General features: G+C 42.6%; 1 protein-coding gene across 10 annotated transcripts in view; it reads left to right on the top strand.

Moving 5' to 3' along the window:
• The window catches only part of LOC135551751 (focal adhesion kinase 1-like), a 242,328-nt gene that overhangs the window by 168,339 nt on the left and 51,789 nt on the right, over positions 1–22,200 (top strand). For 7 of the 10 annotated variants that reach the window (XM_064982961.1, XM_064982959.1, XM_064982958.1 and 4 more), the window contains 7 exons: positions 2,854–2,994; positions 3,573–3,650; positions 4,539–4,646; positions 7,140–7,257; positions 8,197–8,227; positions 14,577–14,650; positions 22,102–22,119. In XM_064982961.1, the coding sequence (XP_064839033.1) occupies positions 2,854–2,994; positions 3,573–3,650; positions 4,539–4,646; positions 7,140–7,257; positions 8,197–8,227; positions 14,577–14,650; positions 22,102–22,119 (568 nt within the window). The remainder of the gene's footprint in view (positions 1–2,853; positions 2,995–3,572; positions 3,651–4,538; positions 4,647–7,139; positions 7,258–8,196; positions 8,228–14,576; positions 14,651–22,101; positions 22,120–22,200) is intronic. The other 3 variants (XM_064982957.1, XM_064982956.1, XM_064982960.1) reach the window with 1 other exon arrangement.

The following is a 22,200-nucleotide window of genomic DNA, read 5'->3' as shown; positions in this document are numbered from 1 at the left end:
GAAGCACTAGCAGGGAAGACATTTGATGAACTGACTTGTTGGAAAAGTGGCATCCTATGATGGTGCTACGTTGAAAGCAACTGAGCTCTTCAGTAAGGCCATTCTTCTGACAATGTTTGTCTATGGAGATCGCATGGCTGTGTGTTTGATTTTATACACCTGTCAGCAACGGGTATGGCTGAAATAGCCAAATCCACTAATTTGAAGGGGTGTCCACATACTTCTCTATATATAGTGTATATTCTCCTATTTCCAACCCCCCCTCAGCCGTCCCCCCATCCATTAAGTGGAGTGTAAAATGCTACAGGTCTGCTGTAGATGCTATGCATTCATCTGGATTTACACTCATAATGGACATCAGCTTGTGTACAAGATCTCAACTCTGGTAATGCACACTGCAACTGTCTTTAAAATCACATTCAAAGATATTTTCAAATTGAATTTAGTTAAATTTTTGTTGTTCTGCGGGGAGTTGATTTAGATGACATACTTACAGTGATAGTTTTAATTACGTTGTGTGTTCGTGTATGACCCTGCCAGTTTGTAGTAATAGTGTCAACGTCACCTGTCATTATTGCGTGAGGTCTCATGCATTTTTTATGGCGTTTAAACTCACTGCAACCCTGTAATGGACAATGAAGTCACTATTGACCCGGTCACATTGATCAGGCCAACAGCTCCACTGGCACTCTACACTGGTTGGACTCTATGAACTAACCGAAAGATTGCTGGATCGAATCCCCGAGCTGACAAGGTAAAAATATTCCGTTCTGCCCCTGAGCAAGGCAGTTAGCCTGCCGATGCCGGTTAAGGCAGCACCCCGCACCTCTCTCACCCAGGCTAGCTGTCCTTCCAGTTTGGGATCCAGGCTAGCTGTCCTTCCAGTTTGGGATCCAGGCTAGCTGTCCTTCCAGTTTGGGATCCAGGCTAGCTGTCCTTCCAGTTTGGGATCCAGGCTAGCTGTCCTTCCAGTTTGGGATCCAGGCTAGCTGTCCTTCCAGTTTGGGATCCAGGCTAGCTGTCCTTCCAGTTTGGGATCCAGGCTAGCTGGCCTTCTGATATTGGACCCAGGCTAGCTGGCCTTCTAGTTTGGGATCCAGGCTAGCTGGCCTTCTGGTATTGGACCCAGGCTAGCTGGCCTTCTAGTTTGGGATCCAGGCTAGCTGGCCTTCTGGTATTGGACCCAGGCTAGCTGTCCTTCTAGTTTGGGATCCAGGCTAGCTGTCCTTCTAGTTTGGGATCCAGGCTAGCTGTCCTTCTAGTTTGGGATCCAGGCTAGCTGTCCTTCTAGTTTGGGATCCAGGCTAGCTGTCCTTCCAGTTTGGGATCCAGGCTAGCTGGGATTCTAGTGTTGGACCCAGGCTAGCTGTTCTCTGCAGAAATGTATCATTTTTAAAAATGACTTTTTATTTCTGCTGCGGCAACAATTTATTAGTGGTGGGCGACCGCTGTGAAGTGAATATAGGGGAAATGCTGTACCATGACTACGTTCCAAATGGCACCCTTTTCCCTTCATACAGATCAGTGAATAGGGTGTCATTTGATAGGTAATATTAATATGTAAACCTCTCCTGGCTTAAAGTGGAGGAGAGCTTGACTTCATCACTACATGTATTGATGGGAGGTATTGACATGTTGAATGCTCCGAGCTGTCTGTTTGAACTACTGGCACACAGCTCTGACACCCATGCAAGACATGACACGAGGTCTCTTCACAGTCCCTGCCTCCCATAGCCCAGAACAGACTATGGGGGGCGCACAGTACTACATAGAGCAAATGACGACATGGAACTCTATTCCACAGTACTACATAGAGCCATGACTACATGGAACTCTATTCCACAGTACTACATAGAGCAAATGACTACATGGAACTCAATTCCACAGTACTACATAGAGCAAATGACTACATGGAACTCTATTCCACAGTACTACATAGAGCAAATGACTACATGGAACTCTATTCCACAGTACTACATAGAGCAAATGACTACATGGAACTCAATTCCACAGTACTACATAGAGCAAATGACTACATGGAACTCAATTCCACAGTACTACATAGAGCAAATGACTACATGGAACTCAATTCCACAGTACTACATAGAGCAAATGACTACATGGAACTCAATTCCACAGTACTACATAGAGCAAATGACTACATGGAACTCAATTCCACAGTACTACATAGAGCAAATGACTACATGGAACTCTATTCCACAGTACTACATAGAGCAAATGACTACATTGAACTCTATTCCACAGTACTACATAGAGCAAATGACTACATGGAACTCTATTCCACAGTACCACATAGAGCAAATGACTACATTGAACTCTATTCCACAGTAGTACATAGAGCCATGACAACATGGAACTCTATTCCACATCGGGTAACTGATTTAAGCAGAATAAATGTCATTTCAAAAACAAAAAAACAAAAACACACTTTATGGAACAGCGGGACTGTGAAGCAACACAAACATAGGCACAGACACATGCATACACACACACACACACATGATAACATACGCACTATACACACACACATACACATGAATTTAGTACTGTAGATATGTGGTAGTGGTGGAGTTGGGGCCTGAGGGCACACACTGTGTTGTGAAATCTGTGAATATATTGTAATGTTTTTTTTTTTAATTGTATAAACTGCCTTCATTTTGCTGGACCCCAGGAAGAGTAGCTGCTGCCTTGGCAGGAACTAATGGGGATCCATAATAAACCCCAGGAAGCGTAGCTGCTACCTTGGCAGGAACTAATGGGGATCCATGATAAATACAACATTTGGGATGCAGCCCATGTCTGCCTGTCTCTAGTAATGCCCCTCTCTCTCAGGCCAAAACCCTGCGGAAGCTGATCCAGCAGACGTTCAAACAGTTTGCCAACATGAATGATGACCAGAGCATCCTCATGTTCCTGGAGATTCTGGCGCCCGTCTACAGATTCGATAAGGAGTGTTTTAAATGTGCTCTCGGGGTAGGCTAAATTCCACTATATTATTTGTTCTGGGTTTCAAACACAACATATATATCGATAAGATGCACTTTTGAAATCCCAGAGGATTAAAGGGATCTTTAAATACTAATGTCTAAGTATTTTGTTCATTAGCAGTCAAGTTTTCAAGATGTAGCACCTTCAGTAAAGAGCAAAAAAAAACTGGCATGACGATGCATTTAGCATTGCATGATTATTTCCAAGGTTAAACTTGTTTTCTCAACCATTCAATTCTGATGTTCTCAGACAGTGGAGTCGAGCCTAGATATCGGGGTTGTATTTGGATGATTCCGTCTGTCTCTCTCTGCAACCTTAATGAAATGACGGTTGCATAGTGACCCCTGCTGGACATAATAAACACAATGTGTTTTTAGTTTTATCCAGCAATGACAATGACCTCAATGATGTAGCACACAGGTGTTTTCATGGTTATGAGTTGACACTTGGAAGCCGACAGACTGAACTCTCTGTTTGACTCTCATTGTGTATGTCTCTTCTTGATTTGTGACTGAACTGAAGACAATCATCCCAATGGTTCTTTCCCTCTATCTTACTGACAGTTGAGCTGGGTCATCCAAGTAGAGTTAGCCATCGGACCTGAGGAGGGCATTAGCTACCTTACAGACAAGGGCTCAACTGTAAGTAGGAAATGTTTATATTCATATTTCTCTTGTTGTGTATCCTTCTCTTGCATCTCCACACAAAACAAGTACAGGCCTTGCAGTAATATGACTTCTACAGCTTAAAACCAAGAACATCAAACCTTCTCAAAGGTATTTAGGACCATTACATGGTGTGGTCTTCCTCAGGGCTAGTCTAACCTATGGGCTATTCTCTCTTTCCCCTCACTATACAATATTTATTTCCCCTGAAAATATTGGTTTTCAAAGAGCATTCCTAGTCATTATGTCATGATGTCTTCAGGGGCTGAGGTAATGAGAGGGAGAGACTGTTTGTTAAGTAAGATCCTCCCAAAATCGCCCCTGAGGGTTTTTACCCACCAAACTGAGAGTGTCATATTTTCTCATTGTTATTTCACTGTGAGCCAAGGTTTTAAGAAAGTTTATTTCTGGAATCCAAGAGACCCCTCTTGTTCTGTAAGCAAACGATACGCCAAAAAACATCCCTATCAACAACAGAAATGTAGCAGCTTGAAAGGAAGTGTTTCCAATGAAAGAATAGATGACACAAAATACAGTTTCCCGAGAAATATTGTGACCATTTTAAAAGTTAGTTCTACTTTACTTTAGGAATCATCATTTGAAACGCCGTACAGCAACATTTTCCTTTCGCAAAAACACAACCCTACTGGGCACAGACATCAATTCAACGTCTAGTCCACATGAATTCAACATGAGTTCAAAGAAATTACGATGTTGATTCAACCTGTTTGTGACAAGTGGGCTGCTCTGCGAGCTGACGCACTGTATGTGATATTATCCTCACAGTACACAGCACAGTTTATGATGTAAATAAACCCAAAAACATTTGATGAATTGATTTATTAATTGATTCCTCCCCTCCAGCCAACCCACCTGGCCAACTTCACCCAGGTGCAGACCATTGGGTACTCCGTCATGGAGGACAAGGAGAGGAAGGGCATGCTGCAGCTCAACGTGGCCGGTGCTGCTGAGGTACCAATCAACCATGGCTGTCACAGATGGCACCCTATTCTTTATATATGTAGGGTAAAGTACCTTAAGGATGCACACACATAATAACATCCCTTACCATGACTCGACGTGTTTAACATGTACACAAAGTGACATAACTGTTGTAAATGCTGCTCATTCCAGACATTCCAAAATGTATTGTTTTGCAGCCTGCACTCTGCCATTTCTAAATGGTTCCACATCGTCTTTCTGTTGGAGACGACTCTTACTGTAACACACATTCATCCACTCAGGGGCCCTTTCATTTGTGATGGCCCGGCCATAGAGGATGGTTGTAGTATCGGGTTACTACTCTGTCTGTTGTAGAGGATGATTATAGTATTGGGTTACTACTCTGTCTGTTGTAGAGGATGATTATAGTATTGGGTTACTACTCTGTCTGTTGTAGAGGATGATTATAGTATTGGGTTACTACTCTGTCAGTCAGCCATAGAGGATGATTATAGTATTGGGTTACTACTCTGTCTGTTGTAGAGGATGATTATAGTATTGGGTTACTACTCTGTCTATCAGCCATAGAGGATGATTATAGTATTGGGTTACTACTCTGTCAGCCATAGAGGATGATTATAGTATTGGGTTACTACTCTGTCAGTCAGCCATAGAGGATGATTATAGTATTGGGTTACTACTCTGTCAGTCAGCCATAGAGGATGATTATAGTATTGGGTTACTACTCTGTCTGTCAGCCATAGAGGATGATTATAGTATTGGGTTACTACTCTGTCTGTCAGCCATAGAGGATGATTAATGTATTGGGTTACTACTCTGTCAGTCAGCCATAGAGGATGATTATAGTATTGGGTTACTACTCTGTCTGTTGTAGAGGATGATTATAGTATTGGGTTACTACTCTGTCAGCCATAGAGGATGATTATAGTATTGGGTTACGACTCTGTCAGTCAGCCATAGAGGATGATTATAGTATTGGGTTACTACTCTGTCTGTTGTAGAGGATGATTATAGTATTGGGTTACTACTCTGTCTATCAGCCATAGAGGATGATTATAGTATTGGGTTACTACTCTGTCTATCAGCCATAGAGGATGATTATAGTATTGGGTTACTACTCTGTCAGTCAGCCATAGAGGATGATTATAGTATTGGGTTACTACTCTGTCTGTCATAGAGGATGATTATAGTATTGGGTTGCTACTCTGTCTGTTGTAGAGGATGATTATAGTATTGGGTTACTACTCTGTCAGCCATAGAGGATGATTATAGTATTGGGTTACGACTCTGTCAGTCAGCCATAGAGGATGATTATAGTATTGGGTTACTACTCTGTCTGTTGTAGAGGATGATTATAGTATTGGGTTACTACTCTGTCTGTTGTAGAGGATGATTATAGTATTGGGTTACTACTCTGTCTGTTGTAGAGGATGATTATAGTATTGGGTTACTACTCTGTCTGTTGTAGAGGATGATTATAGTATTGGGTTACTACTCTGTCTATCAGCCATAGAGGATGATTATAGTATTGGGTTACTACTCTGTCAGTCAGCCATAGAGGATGATTATAGTATTGGGTTACTACTCTGTCAGTCAGCCATAGAGGATGATTATAGTATTGGGTTACTACTCTGTCAGTCAGCCATAGAGGATGATTATAGTATTGGGTTACTACTCTGTCAGCCATAGAGGATGATTATAGTATTGGGTTACTACTCTGTCAGTCAGCCATAGAGGATGATTATAGTATTGGGTTACTACTCTGTCTGTCATAGAGGATGATTATAGTATTGGGTTACTACTCTGTCTGTTGTAGAGGATGATTATAGTATTGGGTTACTACTCTGTCAGTCAGCCATAGAGGATGATTGTAGTATTGGGTTACTACTCTGTCTGTTGTAGAGGATGATTATAGTATTGGGTTACTACTCTGTCAGTCAGCCATAGAGGATGATTATAGTATTGGGTTACTACTCTGTCAGTCAGCCATAGAGGATGATTATAGTATTGGGTTACTACTCTGTCTGTCATAGAGGATGATTATAGTATTGGGTTACTACTCTGTCTGTTGTAGAGGATGATTATAGTATTGGGTTACTACTCTGTCAGTCAGCCATAGAGGATGATTGTAGTATTGGGTTACTACTCTGTCTGTCATAGAGGATGATTATAGTATTGGGTTACTACTCTGTCAGTCAGCCATAGAGGATGATTAATGTATTGGGTTACTACTCTGTCAACCATAGAGGATGATTATAGTATTGGGTTACTACTCTGTCTGTTGTAGAGGATGATTGTAGTATTGGGTTACTACTCTATCAGCCATAGAGGATGACACTAGCCAGTGTGTTTGTGAATAAAGTAGAGATGTGTGATGGGAGGGGCAGCTGGCAGCCCCAGGCAGAGCAGAACAGTTGTAACATCCCGGTCTGTCTGTCTGTCTGTTCCTCTGCCTGTCCTGGCAATAATGACTCTTTGTGGGCTGCTGCTCTGTGTCCATAGCCTCTCACAGTGACCACTCCGTCACTCACCACAGCTGAAAACATGGCCGACCTCATAGACGGCTACTGTCGCCTGGTCAACGGAGCCACCCAGTCCTTCATCATACGGCCATTGAAAGGTACGTCTCCCCCCCCACACACACACACTCTCTCAGAAACATACCAGGAGACACATACTCTCTCAGAAACATACCAGGAGGTACCAGTGTATGTTCACTGTGTTGCTAGTGCCAGTTGCAATCTGCCTTTGACACACACACACACACACACACACACACACACACACACACACACACACAGTTTGATTTTGTATGGGGGCTGCTTACATGTTTATGGTTTTGACGATTGTGTTATGGCAGTCACAGATATGTCTCAAACGGTCTCGAAAAGATACTACTACTAACAATGATTACTGTAGTTAAAGTATGTCGGTGTTTGAGTGTTGACATTACTAGGTTTTCAAGACTGCGTCGCTCCAGTTACGGTGACAGATTCACTCTGCCTTGGGTGCTGTTCTTATTTGAGTCTAAATGGACTGCATTGTATTAGGCCAAACGCTAGGCAATCACCACAAAAGTTGCGTGTGGTGTTATTTTTAAACTCTTCCCGTTTTCTAAGGTTTCCAGTTGTAGTTTGATTTGGAAATAGACTCATATAGAATTGTTTTGTTGTGTTCATGACTTCCCCAATGCCTTTATTGCACATTGATAGTGGTTGTAGGCCAATTCCCTGTCAATACACTCAATGCTTATATCAGTCTGATGGAGATTGGTTTATTTTCAACATTAAACACCTTGTTCTTTGCTTGGAGCAGATTTGTTTTTGGGAGAGGAGCGGGGGGGGTAGTAAGCCTTGTTTGGAGTTGGACTGTCTGCCTCTTCCCGTGTGGGAGGAAGGGGAGCAGGGGAACAGTTGAAACAGGCTTCTCCTCTCCTGTGCTTGTGATTTCCTCACCCACACACCTCTTCTTTGGATTTACTCAACATTATGAACATGTCTTGTTTTACGGTATCTGCTTGGCTTGACAATATTTCTCGTCTGTATTTTTTGTTGAACAGAGGGAGAGAGAGCATTGCCGTCAATCCCTAAGTGAGTATCTTCCATCCCGGTACACAACATTATTGATCAATGGGTATATTGTGAATGTTCATTCACATAAAAAACCTGAATGAAAGTATAAACATAAATAACTGTGTAAGAAACAAACAATAATGGGAAAAAAAAGTATCTGCTCAGTAAATCTATTTGTGGGACTCCAAGCATCAGCTCTGTTATCAAATCACAGCCATTGTACAATGTAATGTACAGGGTAATAGGCTACAACAATGTAATGTACAGGGTAATAGGCTACACCAATGTAATGTACAGGGTAATAGGCTACACCAATGTAATGTACAGGGTCATAGGTTACACCAATGTAATGTACAGGGTAATAGGCTACACCAATGTAATGTACAGGGTAATAGGTTACACCAATGTAATGTACAGGGTAATAGGCTACACCAATGTAATGTACAGGGTAATAGGCTACACCAATGTAATGTACAGGGTAATAGGCTACACCAATGTAATGTACAGGGTAATAGGCTACACCAATGGGATGTACAGGGTAATAGGCTACACCAATGTAATGTACAGGGTAATAGGCTACACCAATGTAATGTACAGGGTAATAGGCTACACCAATGTAATGTACAGGGTAATAGGCTACACCAATGGGATGTACAGGGGAATAGGCTACACCAATGTAATGTACAGGGTAATAGGCTACACCAATGTAATGTACAGGGGAATAGGCTACACCAATGTAATGTACAGGGTAATAGGCTACACCAATGTAATGTACAGGGTAATAGGCTACACCAATGGGATGTACAGGGTAATAGGCTACACCAATGGGATGTACAGGGTAATAGGCTACACCAATGTAATGTACAGGGTAATAGGCTACACCAATGTAATGTACAGGGTAATAGGCTACACCAATGTAATGTACAGGGTAATAGGCTACACCAATGTAATGTACAGGGTCATAGGTTACACCAATGTAATGTACAGGGTAATAGGCTACACCAATGTAATAGGCTACACCAATGTAATGTACAGGGTCATAGGCTACACCAATGTAATGTACAGGGTCATAGGCTACACCAATGTAATGTACAGGGTAATATGCTACACCAATGTAATGTACAGGGTAATAGGCTACACCAGCAGTCGGCAACCTTTTCCATTTGGCGTGCCAAGTTATCGTACCATTTATAGTGATCTGCGTGCCAAGTTATCGTACCATTTATAGGGATCTGCGTGCCAAGTTATCGTACCATTTATAGGGATCTGCGTGCCAAGTTATCGTACCATTTATAGGGATCTGCGTGCCAAGTTATCGTACCATTTATAGGGATCTGCGTGCCAAGTTATCGTACCATTTATAGGGATCTGCGTGCCAAGTTATTGTACCATTTATAGGGATGTGCTTACCAAGTTATCGTACCATTTATAGGGATCTGCGTGCCAAGTTATCGTACCATTTATAGGGATCTGCGTGCCAAGTTATCGTACCATTTATAGTGATCTGCGTGCCAAGTTATCGTACCATTTATAGGGATCTGCGTGCCAAGTTATCGTACCATTTATAGGGATCTGCGTACCAAGTTATCGTACCATTTATAGGGATCTGCGTGCCAAGTTATCGTACCATTTATAGTGATCTGCGTGCCAAGTTATCGTACCATTTATAGTGATCTGCGTGCCAAGTTATCGTACCATTTATAGGGATCTGCGTGCCAAGTTATCGTACCATTTATAGGGATCTGCGTGCCAAGGTATCGTACCATTTATAGGGATCTGCGTGCCAAGTTATCGTACCATTTATAGGGATCTGCGTGCCAAGTTATCGTACCATTTATAGGGATCTGCGTGCCAAGTTATCGTACCATTTATAGGGATCTGCGTGCCAAGTTATCGTACCATTTATAGGGATCTGCGTGCCAAGTTATCGTACCATTTATAGGGATCTGCGTGCCAAGTTATCATACCATTTATAGGGATCTGCGTGCCAAGGTATCGTACCATTTATAGGGATCTGCGTGCCAAGTTATCGTACCATTTATAGGGATCTGCGTGCCAAGTTATCGTACCATTTATAGGGATCTGCGTGCCAAGTTATCGTACCATTTATAGGGATCTGCGTGCCAAGTTATCGTACCATTTATAGGGATCTGCGTGCCAAGTTATCATACCATTTATAGGGATCTGCGTGCCAAGTTATCATACCATTTATAGGGATCTGTGTGCCAAGGTATCATACCATTTATAGTGATCTGCGTGCCAAGTTATCATACCATTTATAGGGATCTGCTTACCAAGTTATTGTACCATTTATAGGGATCTGCGTGCCAAGTTATCGTACCATTTATAGGGATCTGCGTGCCAAGTTATCGTACCATTTATAGTGATCTGCGTGCCAAGTTATCGTACCATTTATAGGGATCTGCGTGCCAAGTTATCGTACCATTTATAGGGATCTGCGTACCAAGTTATCGTACCATTTATAGGGATCTGCGTGCCAAGTTATCGTACCATTTATAGTGATCTGCGTGCCAAGTTATCGTACCATTTATAGTGATCTGCGTGCCAAGTTATCGTACCATTTATAGTGATCTGCGTGCCAAGTTATCGTACCATTTATAGGGATCTGCGTGCCAAGTTATTGTACCATTTATAGGGATCTGCTTACCAAGTTATCGTACCATTTATAGGGATCTGCGTGCCAAGTTATCGTACCATTTATAGGGATCTGCGTGCCAAGTTATCGTACCATTTATAGTGATCTGCGTGCCAAGTTATCGTACCATTTATAGGGATCTGCGTGCCAAGTTATCGTACCATTTATAGGGATCTGCGTACCAAGTTATCGTACCATTTATAGGGATCTGCGTGCCAAGTTATCGTACCATTTATAGTGATCTGCGTGCCAAGTTATCGTACCATTTATAGTGATCTGCGTGCCAAGTTATCGTACCATTTATAGGGATCTGCGTGCCAAGTTATCGTACCATTTATAGGGATCTGCGTGCCAAGGTATCGTACCATTTATAGGGATCTGCGTGCCAAGTTATCGTACCATTTATAGGGATCTGCGTGCCAAGTTATCGTACCATTTATAGGGATCTGCGTGCCAAGTTATCGTACCATTTATAGGGATCTGCGTGCCAAGTTATCGTACCATTTATAGGGATCTGCGTGCCAAGTTATCGTACCATTTATAGGGATCTGCGTGCCAAGTTATCATACCATTTATAGGGATCTGCGTGCCAAGGTATCGTACCATTTATAGGGATCTGCGTGCCAAGTTATCGTACCATTTATAGGGATCTGCGTGCCAAGTTATCGTACCATTTATAGGGATCTGCGTGCCAAGTTATCGTACCATTTATAGGGATCTGCGTGCCAAGTTATCGTACCATTTATAGGGATCTGCGTGCCAAGTTATCATACCATTTATAGGGATCTGCGTGCCAAGTTATCATACCATTTATAGGGATCTGTGTGCCAAGGTATCATACCATTTATAGTGATCTGCGTGCCAAGTTATCATACCATTTATAGGGATCTGCTTACCAAGTTATTGTACCATTTATAGGGATCTGCGTGCCAAGTTATCGTACCATTTATAGGGATCTGCGTGCCAAGTTATCGTACCATTTATAGTGATCTGCGTGCCAAGTTATCGTACCATTTATAGGGATCTGCGTGCCAAGTTATCGTACCATTTATAGGGATCTGCGTACCAAGTTATCGTACCATTTATAGGGATCTGCGTGCCAAGTTATCGTACCATTTATAGTGATCTGCGTGCCAAGTTATCGTACCATTTATAGTATATAATAAATATAATATATCCCATTTAGCAGACGCTTTTGTCCAAAGCGACTTACAAGTCGGCTGGGGCCTCTACTTTTACATATGGGTGGCCCCAGTGGGAATCGAACCCACGATGCTTGGCTTTGCAAGCGCCATGCTCTACCGACTGAGCCACACAGGACCCATAGGTGATCTGCGTGCCAAGTTATCGTACCATTTATAGGGATCTGCGTACCAAGTTATCGTACCATTTATAGGGATCTGCGTACCAAGTTATCGTACCATTTATAGGGATCTGCGTGCCAAGTTATCATACCATTTTATAGGGATCTGCGTGCCAAGTTATCATACCATTTATAGGGATCTGCGTGCCAAGTTATCATACCATTTATAGGGATCTGCGTGCCAGTTATCATACCATTTATAGGGATCTGCGTGCCAAGTTATCGTACCATTTATAGGGATCTGCGTACCAAGTTATCGTACCATTTATAGGGATCTGCGTGCCAGTTATTGTACCATTTATAGGGATCTGCGTGCCAGTTATCATACCATTTATAGGGATCTGCGTGCCAAGTTATCGTACCATTTATAGAGATCTGCGTGCCAAGTTATCGTACCATTTATAGTGATCTGCGTGCCAAGTTATCATACCATTTATAGTGATCTGCGTGCCAAGTTATCATACCATTTATAGTGATCTGCGTGCCAGTTAGGATTTTCATTTGCACATTTTCAGTGGAACAAGTTTCATTTCATTTCTCAGTCTTCATATCTCAAAACTAATGTCATGTGGTTATTAATCAACATGACATCTCAATGATAGGAATCTAAAAGACACTTCTATTGCCAATATGTAAAAATAGCCTATATAAAGCCAACGAATAAAAACATTGCAGGAAATATCCTATAAATCACATTGGCTACACATGGCCTGTCTGCAAGGAACTTGAAACATTGTATCAACTATTAACTCCTTCAGCCCATAGCTTGTGCTATTAAACTTGCAACGTTGTATCAAATATTCTGGGCCCTCAGAGTTTCCTGTGCCAGTGAGCTCTGGACAGACAGACAGACACAGCTGTAGGCTATTTAGCAAGGGATTAGAAGTAATCATGTAGGCCTATTCTATGATGTTTCCACTAGATCAGAGCATGTCATTTGTTCCCCATTTTATGCTGAGTGGATATCGAAAGAGAGCTGGAAAGATTTTTGAAATAGGCTACGTTGAGGATCTCTTGTCATTCTCAACGGATGTAAAAACAGACTTAGTTTACTTTCTGTTTGAGGTGAAGAAAAAATGACTTTGAGAAGCTCCACAGTGATGGTGAGTTAAGACAATCATAAATAGTATCAGATCCCCAAATGGTCACATTTATAAGCCTACATTTGCGCGCGGGCCTGCTAGCCTAGAACTACATCTATGGGTAATCAGGTGCGCGTCCTTTTACTCAAGATTGACAATGAATAAATTAACAACTCGTAAATGGAATTAAATAAACCGAAACCTTTTCCTCACAAGTGTAGCCTACGTTATGCTGTACACCACTACAATGACGACGGTAAGACTGTAATGATGATATATTGAGTGTATTAACAGCAATTACCATTACCATTGTAGTTTCTAAATTATGGTAATTAACAGTAAATATACTACTGGGTGATACTGGTGTGTCATCCCCCCCCAGACTCTGCAATGGATTAGTCCACTCAGACAGGCATTATTCAGACAGGTGTCTCGTGTGACATCAATTATTTTTATGTATTTGCCACTGCTCGATGAAAAAATCTCGCTCGACCAACAGCCTGTCAACCAAACAATCGACCAGTCGACCATCGGTCAGCCCTAAAGCACATTTTACATGTATATTTTAGTAATTTAGCGAATGCCCTTATCTAGCCCTTATCCAGCCCTTATCTAGCCCTTATCCAGCCCTACTACATCTAGAGCTAGAGAGGGTTTTTCCAAAATTACACATTTTCTCTCTCTCTCCCTCTATTTTTCTGCCTCTCTATTTTTCTCTCTCTCTCTCCCTCTATTTTTCTCCCTCTCTATTTCTCTCTCTCTCTCTCTCTCTCTCTCTCTCTCTCTCTCTCTCTCTCTCTCTAAATAAGGATAACCGTTACGGAGCCAAATATTTTCCACTTAGTGTTTTCAAACGCTTGTAAAGTCTCTCTTCTACATCTTTCACTCTCTCTCTGCATTTTTTGTCCTCTCTCTCTACATCTTTCTCTCTCTCTCTGCATTTTTTGCTCTCTCTACATCTTTCGCTCTCTGTCTACATCTTTCTCACTCTCTCTTTCTCTCTCTGTAGCTCAGATAACAAGCTCTTCTAAAAACCTATTTAAACAGTTCTGGGGAAGAATCCAGATAAAGAGTAGTATTTTCTGATAACTCCTCCTCCATAGTCCCCTTATTGGTCCTGCACCTCAGCTCTACATCCTCCCAAGACTGTTTACTCTTTTCAGGAATGCACTTGAACCTCCTGGAGTTGCTGTTGATTTACTAACTGGTTTTAGGTTTGGGAATTTCTCCTGTTGATCCACTCGGCCTCTTCTCTTTACCCTGCAGGGTACCTAACAATGAGAAGAAGGTGGTAGAGGGGGTGGTCCGGAGCGCTGGGGTGCGTGCCATCTCTGTCTCAGGTAAGAGATCAGTGCCTCATCAATCATCTCTGACTATCTTACTGTACTGTATATAGCTGGGCTATTGATGGAAGGCGATATATGGACGGTTGCTGGAGCGAAGATGACCATGCTTTAATCAGATAATGACACTCGAGCTGATCCCAGCTTGAAAGTCCTTACTTGGATGTTTGTGGGTGTTTGGTTCTTCCTGGGGCGTACTTCTATTCATCTATTCATATGGTTGGCTACACTTCCAGGATTACAAGTTCGCTAGATAGTTACCTTGGAGGTTTCTCACATGTCATTCAGATCTTAAAAGTTCATCTTGTTTTTTTTTCAGTTGAGGCAGTGATTTAGCAGCAGCAGTACACCTTGAATTGCATGAGGCACATCTATCACACTGTAACTGAACACTGCAGTCTTAGCTTGTGGATTAGCAAGTGGATGAGTCACTGCTAAGGAGACGGGGAGGACGGGAGGGGATTGGTGGTGTGAGGGGTGCCAAGGCGTGCAGCTGGAGAGACCCATGCAAACACATGGGCCCAGAAGGATGTCTGAACCTCTCTCCAACCACCCAGCACTGTCAACAGCATCAACCATCCATGTAGGGTCTGAGCGGAGCCATGTCCCCTAGGTGTGAACTACATTTAGGGGTTTGGTAGTAGTGTGATTAGGGTCTCAAGGCAAGCTGAAGTTCGGAGCCGAAGTTTACGCCCCTTCGTCGGTCATTGGTCAACAGTAAGGTTTCTTCAATTAAGTGTTTGTTGTCTCTCAACAATAGAAGACATGTTTTCATGCACATTTTTTCACTTGAGAAATACTGCACCAAACATCTTTAGTTAGCTGTAAAATTGCGCGACTAAGATCTCCTCGGAAAAAACATAAGTCAAGAAATCTGTCATAATTTTTTACACCTTACATTAATTTAGACTGTTTTGGGGAAGGGTATACTGGCTAAGGCGTCTCAAGATGGACCAGCAGTACTATTACCACTTTAAGGGAGTATGCGAGCACACTTGTTCAGTTCACATAGGTGCCAGCTGAACCAAAGCATGTTGACGCCTTTAGACTCGGGACCAGTTGGTCCACGCTTTAGCTTCACTTACGTATCATTACCATCAGACAAGGAGAATGTCTATCTTTACCCCTCTCTCCCCTCTCACTGTCTCTCTCTCTCTCTCTCTCTCTCACTGTCTCTCTCTCTCACTGTCTCTCTCCATCTCACTGTCTCTCTCCATCTCACTGTCTCTCTCTCTCTCACTGTCTCTCTCTATCTCACTGTCTCTCTCCCCTCTCACTGTCTCTCTCCCCTCTCACTGTCTCTCTCTCTCTCACTGTCTCTCTCTCTCTCTCCCCTCTCCATCTCACTGTCTCTCTCTCAATTCAATTCAATTCAATTCAAGGGGCTTTATTGGCATGGGTAGCATGTGTTAACATTGCCAAAGCAAGTAAGGTAGATAATATATAAAGTGAAATAAACATTAAAAATTAACAGTAGACATCACACATACAGAAGTTTCAAAACAATAAAGACATTACAAATGTCATATTGTGTATATATATATATATATATATATATATATATATATATACAGTGTTTTTACAATGTACAAATGGTAAAGGACACAAGATAAAATAAATAAGCATAGATATGGGTTGTATTTACAATGGTGCGTGTTCTTCACTGGTTGCCCTTTTCTCGTGGCAACAGGTCACAAATCTTGCTGCTCTGATGGCACACTGTGGAATTTCACCCAGTAGATATGGGAGTTTTTCAAAATTGGATTTGTTTTTGAATTCTTTGTGGATCTGTGTAATCTGAGGGAAATATGTCTCTCTAATATGGTCATACATTGGGCAGGAGGTTAGGAAGTGCAGCTCAGTTTCCACCTCATTTTGTGGGCAGTGAGCACATAGCCTGTCTTCTCTTGAGAGCCATGTCTGCCTACGGCGGCCTTTCTCAATAGCAAGGCTATGCTCGCTGAGTCTGTACATAGTCAAAGCTTTCCTTAATTTTGGGTCAGTCACAGTGGTCAGGTATTCTGCCGCTGTGTACTCTCTGTTTAGGGCCAAATAGCATTCTAGTTTGCTCTGTTTTTTTGTTAATTCTTTCCAATGTGTCAAGTAATTATCTTTTTGTTTTCTCATGATTTGGTTGGGTCTAATTGTGCTGCTGTCATGGGGCTCTGTAGGGTGTGTTTGTGAACAGAGCCCCAGGACCAGCTTGCTTAGGGGACTCTTTTCCAGGTTCATCTCTCTGTAGGTGATGGCTTTGTTGTGGAAGGTTTGGGAATCGCTTCCTTTTAGGTGGTTATAGAATTTAGAATTTCTCTCTCTCACTGTCTCTCTCCCCTCTCGCTGTCTCTCTCTCTCACTGTCTCTCTCTCTCTCACTGTCTCTCTCTCTCTCACTGTCTCTCTCTCTCCCCTCTCACTGTCTCTCTCTCTCTCTCTCTCTCTCCCCTCTCCATCTCACTGTCTCTCTCCCCCCTCACTGTCTCTCTCTCTCCCCTCTCCATCTCATTGTCTTTCTCCCCTCTCACTGTCTCTCTCTCCCCTCTCCATCTCACTGTCTCTCTCCCCTCTCACTGTCTCTGTCCTCTCTCTCTCCATCTCTCTCCGTCTTTCAAACTCCCTTCTCTCCGTCTCTCCCTACTCCCTCTTCTCTCCTCTCTCTCCCTCTTCCCTATCCTCTTTCCCCTCTTCCTCATCCCTCTCCCTTTCTCCCCTCTCTCCCATCTCTCTCTCTCTCCCTTCTTCCCTCCATCCTTTTGCCTCCCTCTCTCTTCCCAAGTCTGTTTCTCTTCATCTTCTAAATGTCAGAGGCCTGTGATGTGGCTGATGAATGTTAATATCCTGGGAGCTCCAGTTACAGATAAAGGCCTGATTGAAGGGGTTGGACAGGCCCTATTTAACTGACCAGGGGTCGGAGGTTAGGGAGGTAGACAGTCAGACAGTATGGTATCAAAGAGATGCTTGTGTTCTATGGGGCTGAGAGCTGGTCTCTGAGGTTGGGAAGATCAGAGGGTATCTTAGGGGGTGTCAGCTCTCTTGTAGCTACACAGTGATATGGTTGAGGAGTATAGTACTCACAGATAGTATATTCCAGATAGATGGTTGAGTTTACTGATTTGTTTCAGACAAGATGATTTGGTGATTTTTTTTTACCATATGCCTACAGTCTGCATATTGAAATTACACACTTATTTAAATGCTGTTTAAAAAATAAAAATAAACTAGGGGATCAGTCTGCTCTCTACCAATATCAGTAATTACATTGTCATACTGGTTGTTTCAGTTTCACTGTCAGACTGGATGCTATTTGAGTGTGTTTTTTAAAAAATATATATTTTTTAGGAGTTTTGACAAGTTATTCAGTGACAGTGAGGAAGATCATAGGGAGATACAGGGAAGTGGGAGAAACAGTGGGAAAGGTGCACTGGGGGGGGGGGGGGGGGTTGTATATGTGATTTATGCCCAGAAGACTTAACACGACAGCTTTTCATTTGATGGTGTTTTTGATATGTGGCGAAACGTCCACGGAGGTTAAACAGTGTTACTGGAGTGTGTTCAGAGGCGGTCTGAGTTCCATGTTTACACCAGTTCTCCTTAATACCATCCATCAATGCCGTTACTCAGAAATGGCTCAGAGAAAAACCTTATTAAAAGCCCCCCTGCTGCAGCAGCTGCCTGCATAAATCCAATATATTTAACTGAATTCATTCCATATTGTGTCAGTGTACGGTCATATCCAAGACCTTTTGAAGAAGTGGAAATCAATTCCTTAGCCCCGGTATAGAATAGTGAAGGACTTATTACTGTGCTGTTGATTTGAAATGCAGAAATTACGTATTTAAAGTGATGCTAGCACTGCTGTGTCATCTTTGACTTCCCTGTTGGTTGGTATAAGGGAGAAGAGATTGATACCTGTTGTTATTATTGACATATTTCATGTAGTTTCATGACAGGCATGCCAGAGTGATAATGATTTCTTTAATGTGGGGAGTTTTGGACGTCGTCACACCATCATTCATCACTCCTTCACAAGTGCTGTCTGCTAATGTGTTTTCTGTGGTGTAGGGTGAAGGTGCCCCTAGACACTGATATGGCGTCAGTTTGGCATTTTCCCCACTAATTGTTAAGGTTAGGAATGACAGAGGGGAAGCTGATCCTAGATCTGAACCAGGGAGAAATAACCAAGTTTTTTTCAGAAGCACTATTCCTCTCTTCTTCTCACCATCTCTCCCGCTCTCTCATCCCTATCTCTGATTGGCTGAAGACTGTAAACTGTGACCCCGACGCCTCCTAAACCTGCTAAAGCCAGGCGCTTTTTCCTTCCTTTTGTCTTCTGAGCACATGACTCTCCGTCAAAGGGTACAGCTGCTCTGATTGGCTGACTAAACTGACCCTGCTTCTTGTTTTTCTCTGACTAACCCTGTTTGCCACACTGAGTGCCTAAATCCACAACACACAAACAAACACACAGGGCCACGTAAGTGTGTAGGGGGTTGAGGGGAAGTGGGGTGATGTTGATAGAAAGTGTGAAGTGCACTAAACCCTTAAATGCCTGACAAAGCAACACCTACAATGGCCGATCAGAACTAGCCTGCCGGGAAGACATCTCATTGCTCATGCCCTACCCCTGTCATGTCTTAGAGTAAAACACCTTTTAACCGATTCAGCTTTTGAAGACGGCAAGATTAAATTGATTACACATTTTGGTTTCCGGGAAGTGTGTCGCCTGCTACTTGTAGTCAAGCCATGGCCCGCAAATCAGTAGAGGCAGAGTCCCAAACGGGACCCTATTCCCTATCTGCAGGGCATTCGGAAAGTATTCAGACCCCTTCCCCTTTTCCACATTTTGTTATGTTACGGTCTTATTCTAAAATGGATTAAATAAATGTTTTTCCTCATCAATCTACACACAATACCCCATAATGACAAAGCAAAAACAAGATTTTTTAAAACTTTTTGCAAATGTATAAAAAACAGAAATAACCTAATTTACATAAGTATTCAGACCCTTTGCTACGAGACTCGAAATTGAGCTCCGGTGCATCCTGTTCCCATTGATCATCCATGATGTTTCTACAACTTGATGGGAATCCATCTGTGGTAAATTCAATTGATTGGACATGATTTGAAAAGGCACACTCCTGTCTGTATAAGGTCCCACAGTTGTCGGTGCATATCAGAGCAAAAACCAAGCCGTGAGGTCGAAGGAATTGTCTGTAGAGCTCCGAGACAGGATTGTGTCGAGGCACAGATCTGGGGAAGGGTACCAAAAAATGTCTGCAGCATTGAAGATGCCCAAGAACACAGTGGCCTCCATCATTCTTAAATGGAAGATGTTTGGAACCACTAGAGCTGGCCGCCCGGCCAAACTGAGCAATCGGGGGAGAAGGGCCTTGGTCAGGGAGGTGACCGAGAACCCGATGGTCACTCTGATAGAGCTCCAGAGTTCCTCTGTGGAGATGGGAGAACCTTCCATAAGGACAATCATCTCAGCAGTACTCCACCAAAGGCCTTTATTATAGATTGGCCAGATGGAAGCCACTCTTCAGTAAAAGGCACATGACAACACACTTGGAGTTTGCAAAAAGGCACCTAAAGGACTCAGACCATGAGAAACAAGATTCTCTGGTCTGATGAAATCAAGTTTTGAACTCTTTGGCCTTAATGCCAAGCCTCATGTCTGGAGGAAACCTGGCACCACCCCTACAGTGAAGCATGGTGGTGGCAGCATCATGCTGTGGGGATGTTTTTGGGTCCACACGGAGCAAAGTACAGAGAGACCCTTGATGAAAACCTGCTCCAGAGTTCTCAGGACCTCAGACTGGGGCGAAGGTTCACGTTCCAACAGGACATTGACCCGAAGCACACAGCCAAGACAACACAGGAGTGGCTTCGGGACAAGTCTCTGAATGTCCTTGAGTGTCCCAGCTAGAGCCCGGACTTGAACCCATCGACCATCTCTGGAGAGACAAGAAAGCGACGCTCCCCATCCAACCTGACAGAGTTTGAGAGGATCTGCAGAGAAAAATCGTTTAAACTCCCCAAATCCAGGTGTGCCAAGCTTGTAGCGTCATACCCAAGAAGACTCGAGGCTGTAATCGCTGCCAAAGTTGCTACAACAGAGTAAAGGGTCTGAATACTTATGTAAAATGTAATATTTAAGTTTTATACATTTGTAAAATGTTATAAAAAACAAACAAATCCACATATATTGGCATTCTGCATTCCACAGCATTCTGCAGCGATACGCCATCCCATCTGGTTTGCGCTTAGTTGGGACTATAATTTGTTTTTCAACAGGACAATGACCCAACACACCTCCAGGATGTGTAAGGGCTATTTGACCAATGAGGAAAAAGATGGAGTGCTGCATCAGATGACTTGGTCTCCACAATCACCCGCCCTCAACCCAATTGAGATGGTTTGGGATGAGTTAGACTGTAGAGTGAAGGAAAAGCAGCTAACAAGTGCTCAGCATATGTGGGAACTCCTTCAAGACAGTTGGAAAAGCATTCCAGGTGAAGTTGGTTGAGGGAATGCCAAGAGTGTCATCAAGTGGCTACTTTGAATAATATGTGTTTTTTGGTTCTACATGATTCCATATGTGTTTTTTCATAGTTTTGATGTCATCACTATTATTCTACATTCTAAAGAATGTACGCTTTTGACTGGTACCGTCTATATCGCTATAAATTCAAATGGATTTCGCTAACCTGAGTTTTAGCCCTCAAGGATGTGTAAAAACAAAAGTAATCTAACTAACAAAGTTAACCAACACCAGAGAGGAAGATGTGAAGCAAGAGGGTTTACTCCGCTCAAAATCTGTCCACAAAAATAATACTACGAAGTGAGGAATTCTTGTATGGAGGTCAATGAGAGAGTTTAGAATTTGTTCTACAAAAAATGTAATTGCTAATTCGCTATGTGAGGCTTATTTGATGAAATATAAGTTTTGTGATGGTTAGGTTTACGAATGCGCTGATATAAGTGGACGCACCTGGCATTTCGGCAACTTTTGGGAAAAAATGACTTTATACCAGAGTTGTGTGTCTGCCCTCTCAGCGGTCCCACCTGATCTCGCCTCCTCCAATGCTAATAATAGCCAGGTGATAGCCAATGAACTCCACTGACCCCGTTCAGAACAATGCTGGCCGTCCCTTCAACCAAACTCAATCAGGTTCCACACATTCCAACTACAGACTAACTCCATTTAAAGCAGAAACTTTCCCACTGATACTAAATTAAAGCATAGATTGGATACACTGTTGAAATGCCCAGTCACTGCTTGTCTTGAAGGAGTGTGTTACAGCAACAATTATTAAGCCCATTTTGAATTAATTATACTGTCTTTTATACTTTTCATATATTTGTGAAAAGTGTGTAACCTCTCCTTCTCTCTCTTTCTCTCTCCCCCCCTCATTCTCTCTGTTTTGCATGCTCTCCTTGGACTTGCAGAGGATTGTAGTGGGGATGGTAAAGTTTAGCTTCTTTTAATATTTCCCTTCATTCCTTCCTGTCACCTGCTACTAACTCACTGGGGCCATGAGGAATGAT

The sequence above is a fragment of the Oncorhynchus masou genome, chromosome 13, assembly GCF_036934945.1.
Source record: "Oncorhynchus masou masou isolate Uvic2021 chromosome 13, UVic_Omas_1.1, whole genome shotgun sequence".
Lineage (NCBI taxonomy): Eukaryota > Metazoa > Chordata > Actinopteri > Salmoniformes > Salmonidae > Oncorhynchus > Oncorhynchus masou.
Note: the sequence above shows the minus strand (reverse complement) of the source record. Positions and strands in the feature narration are given on the sequence as shown.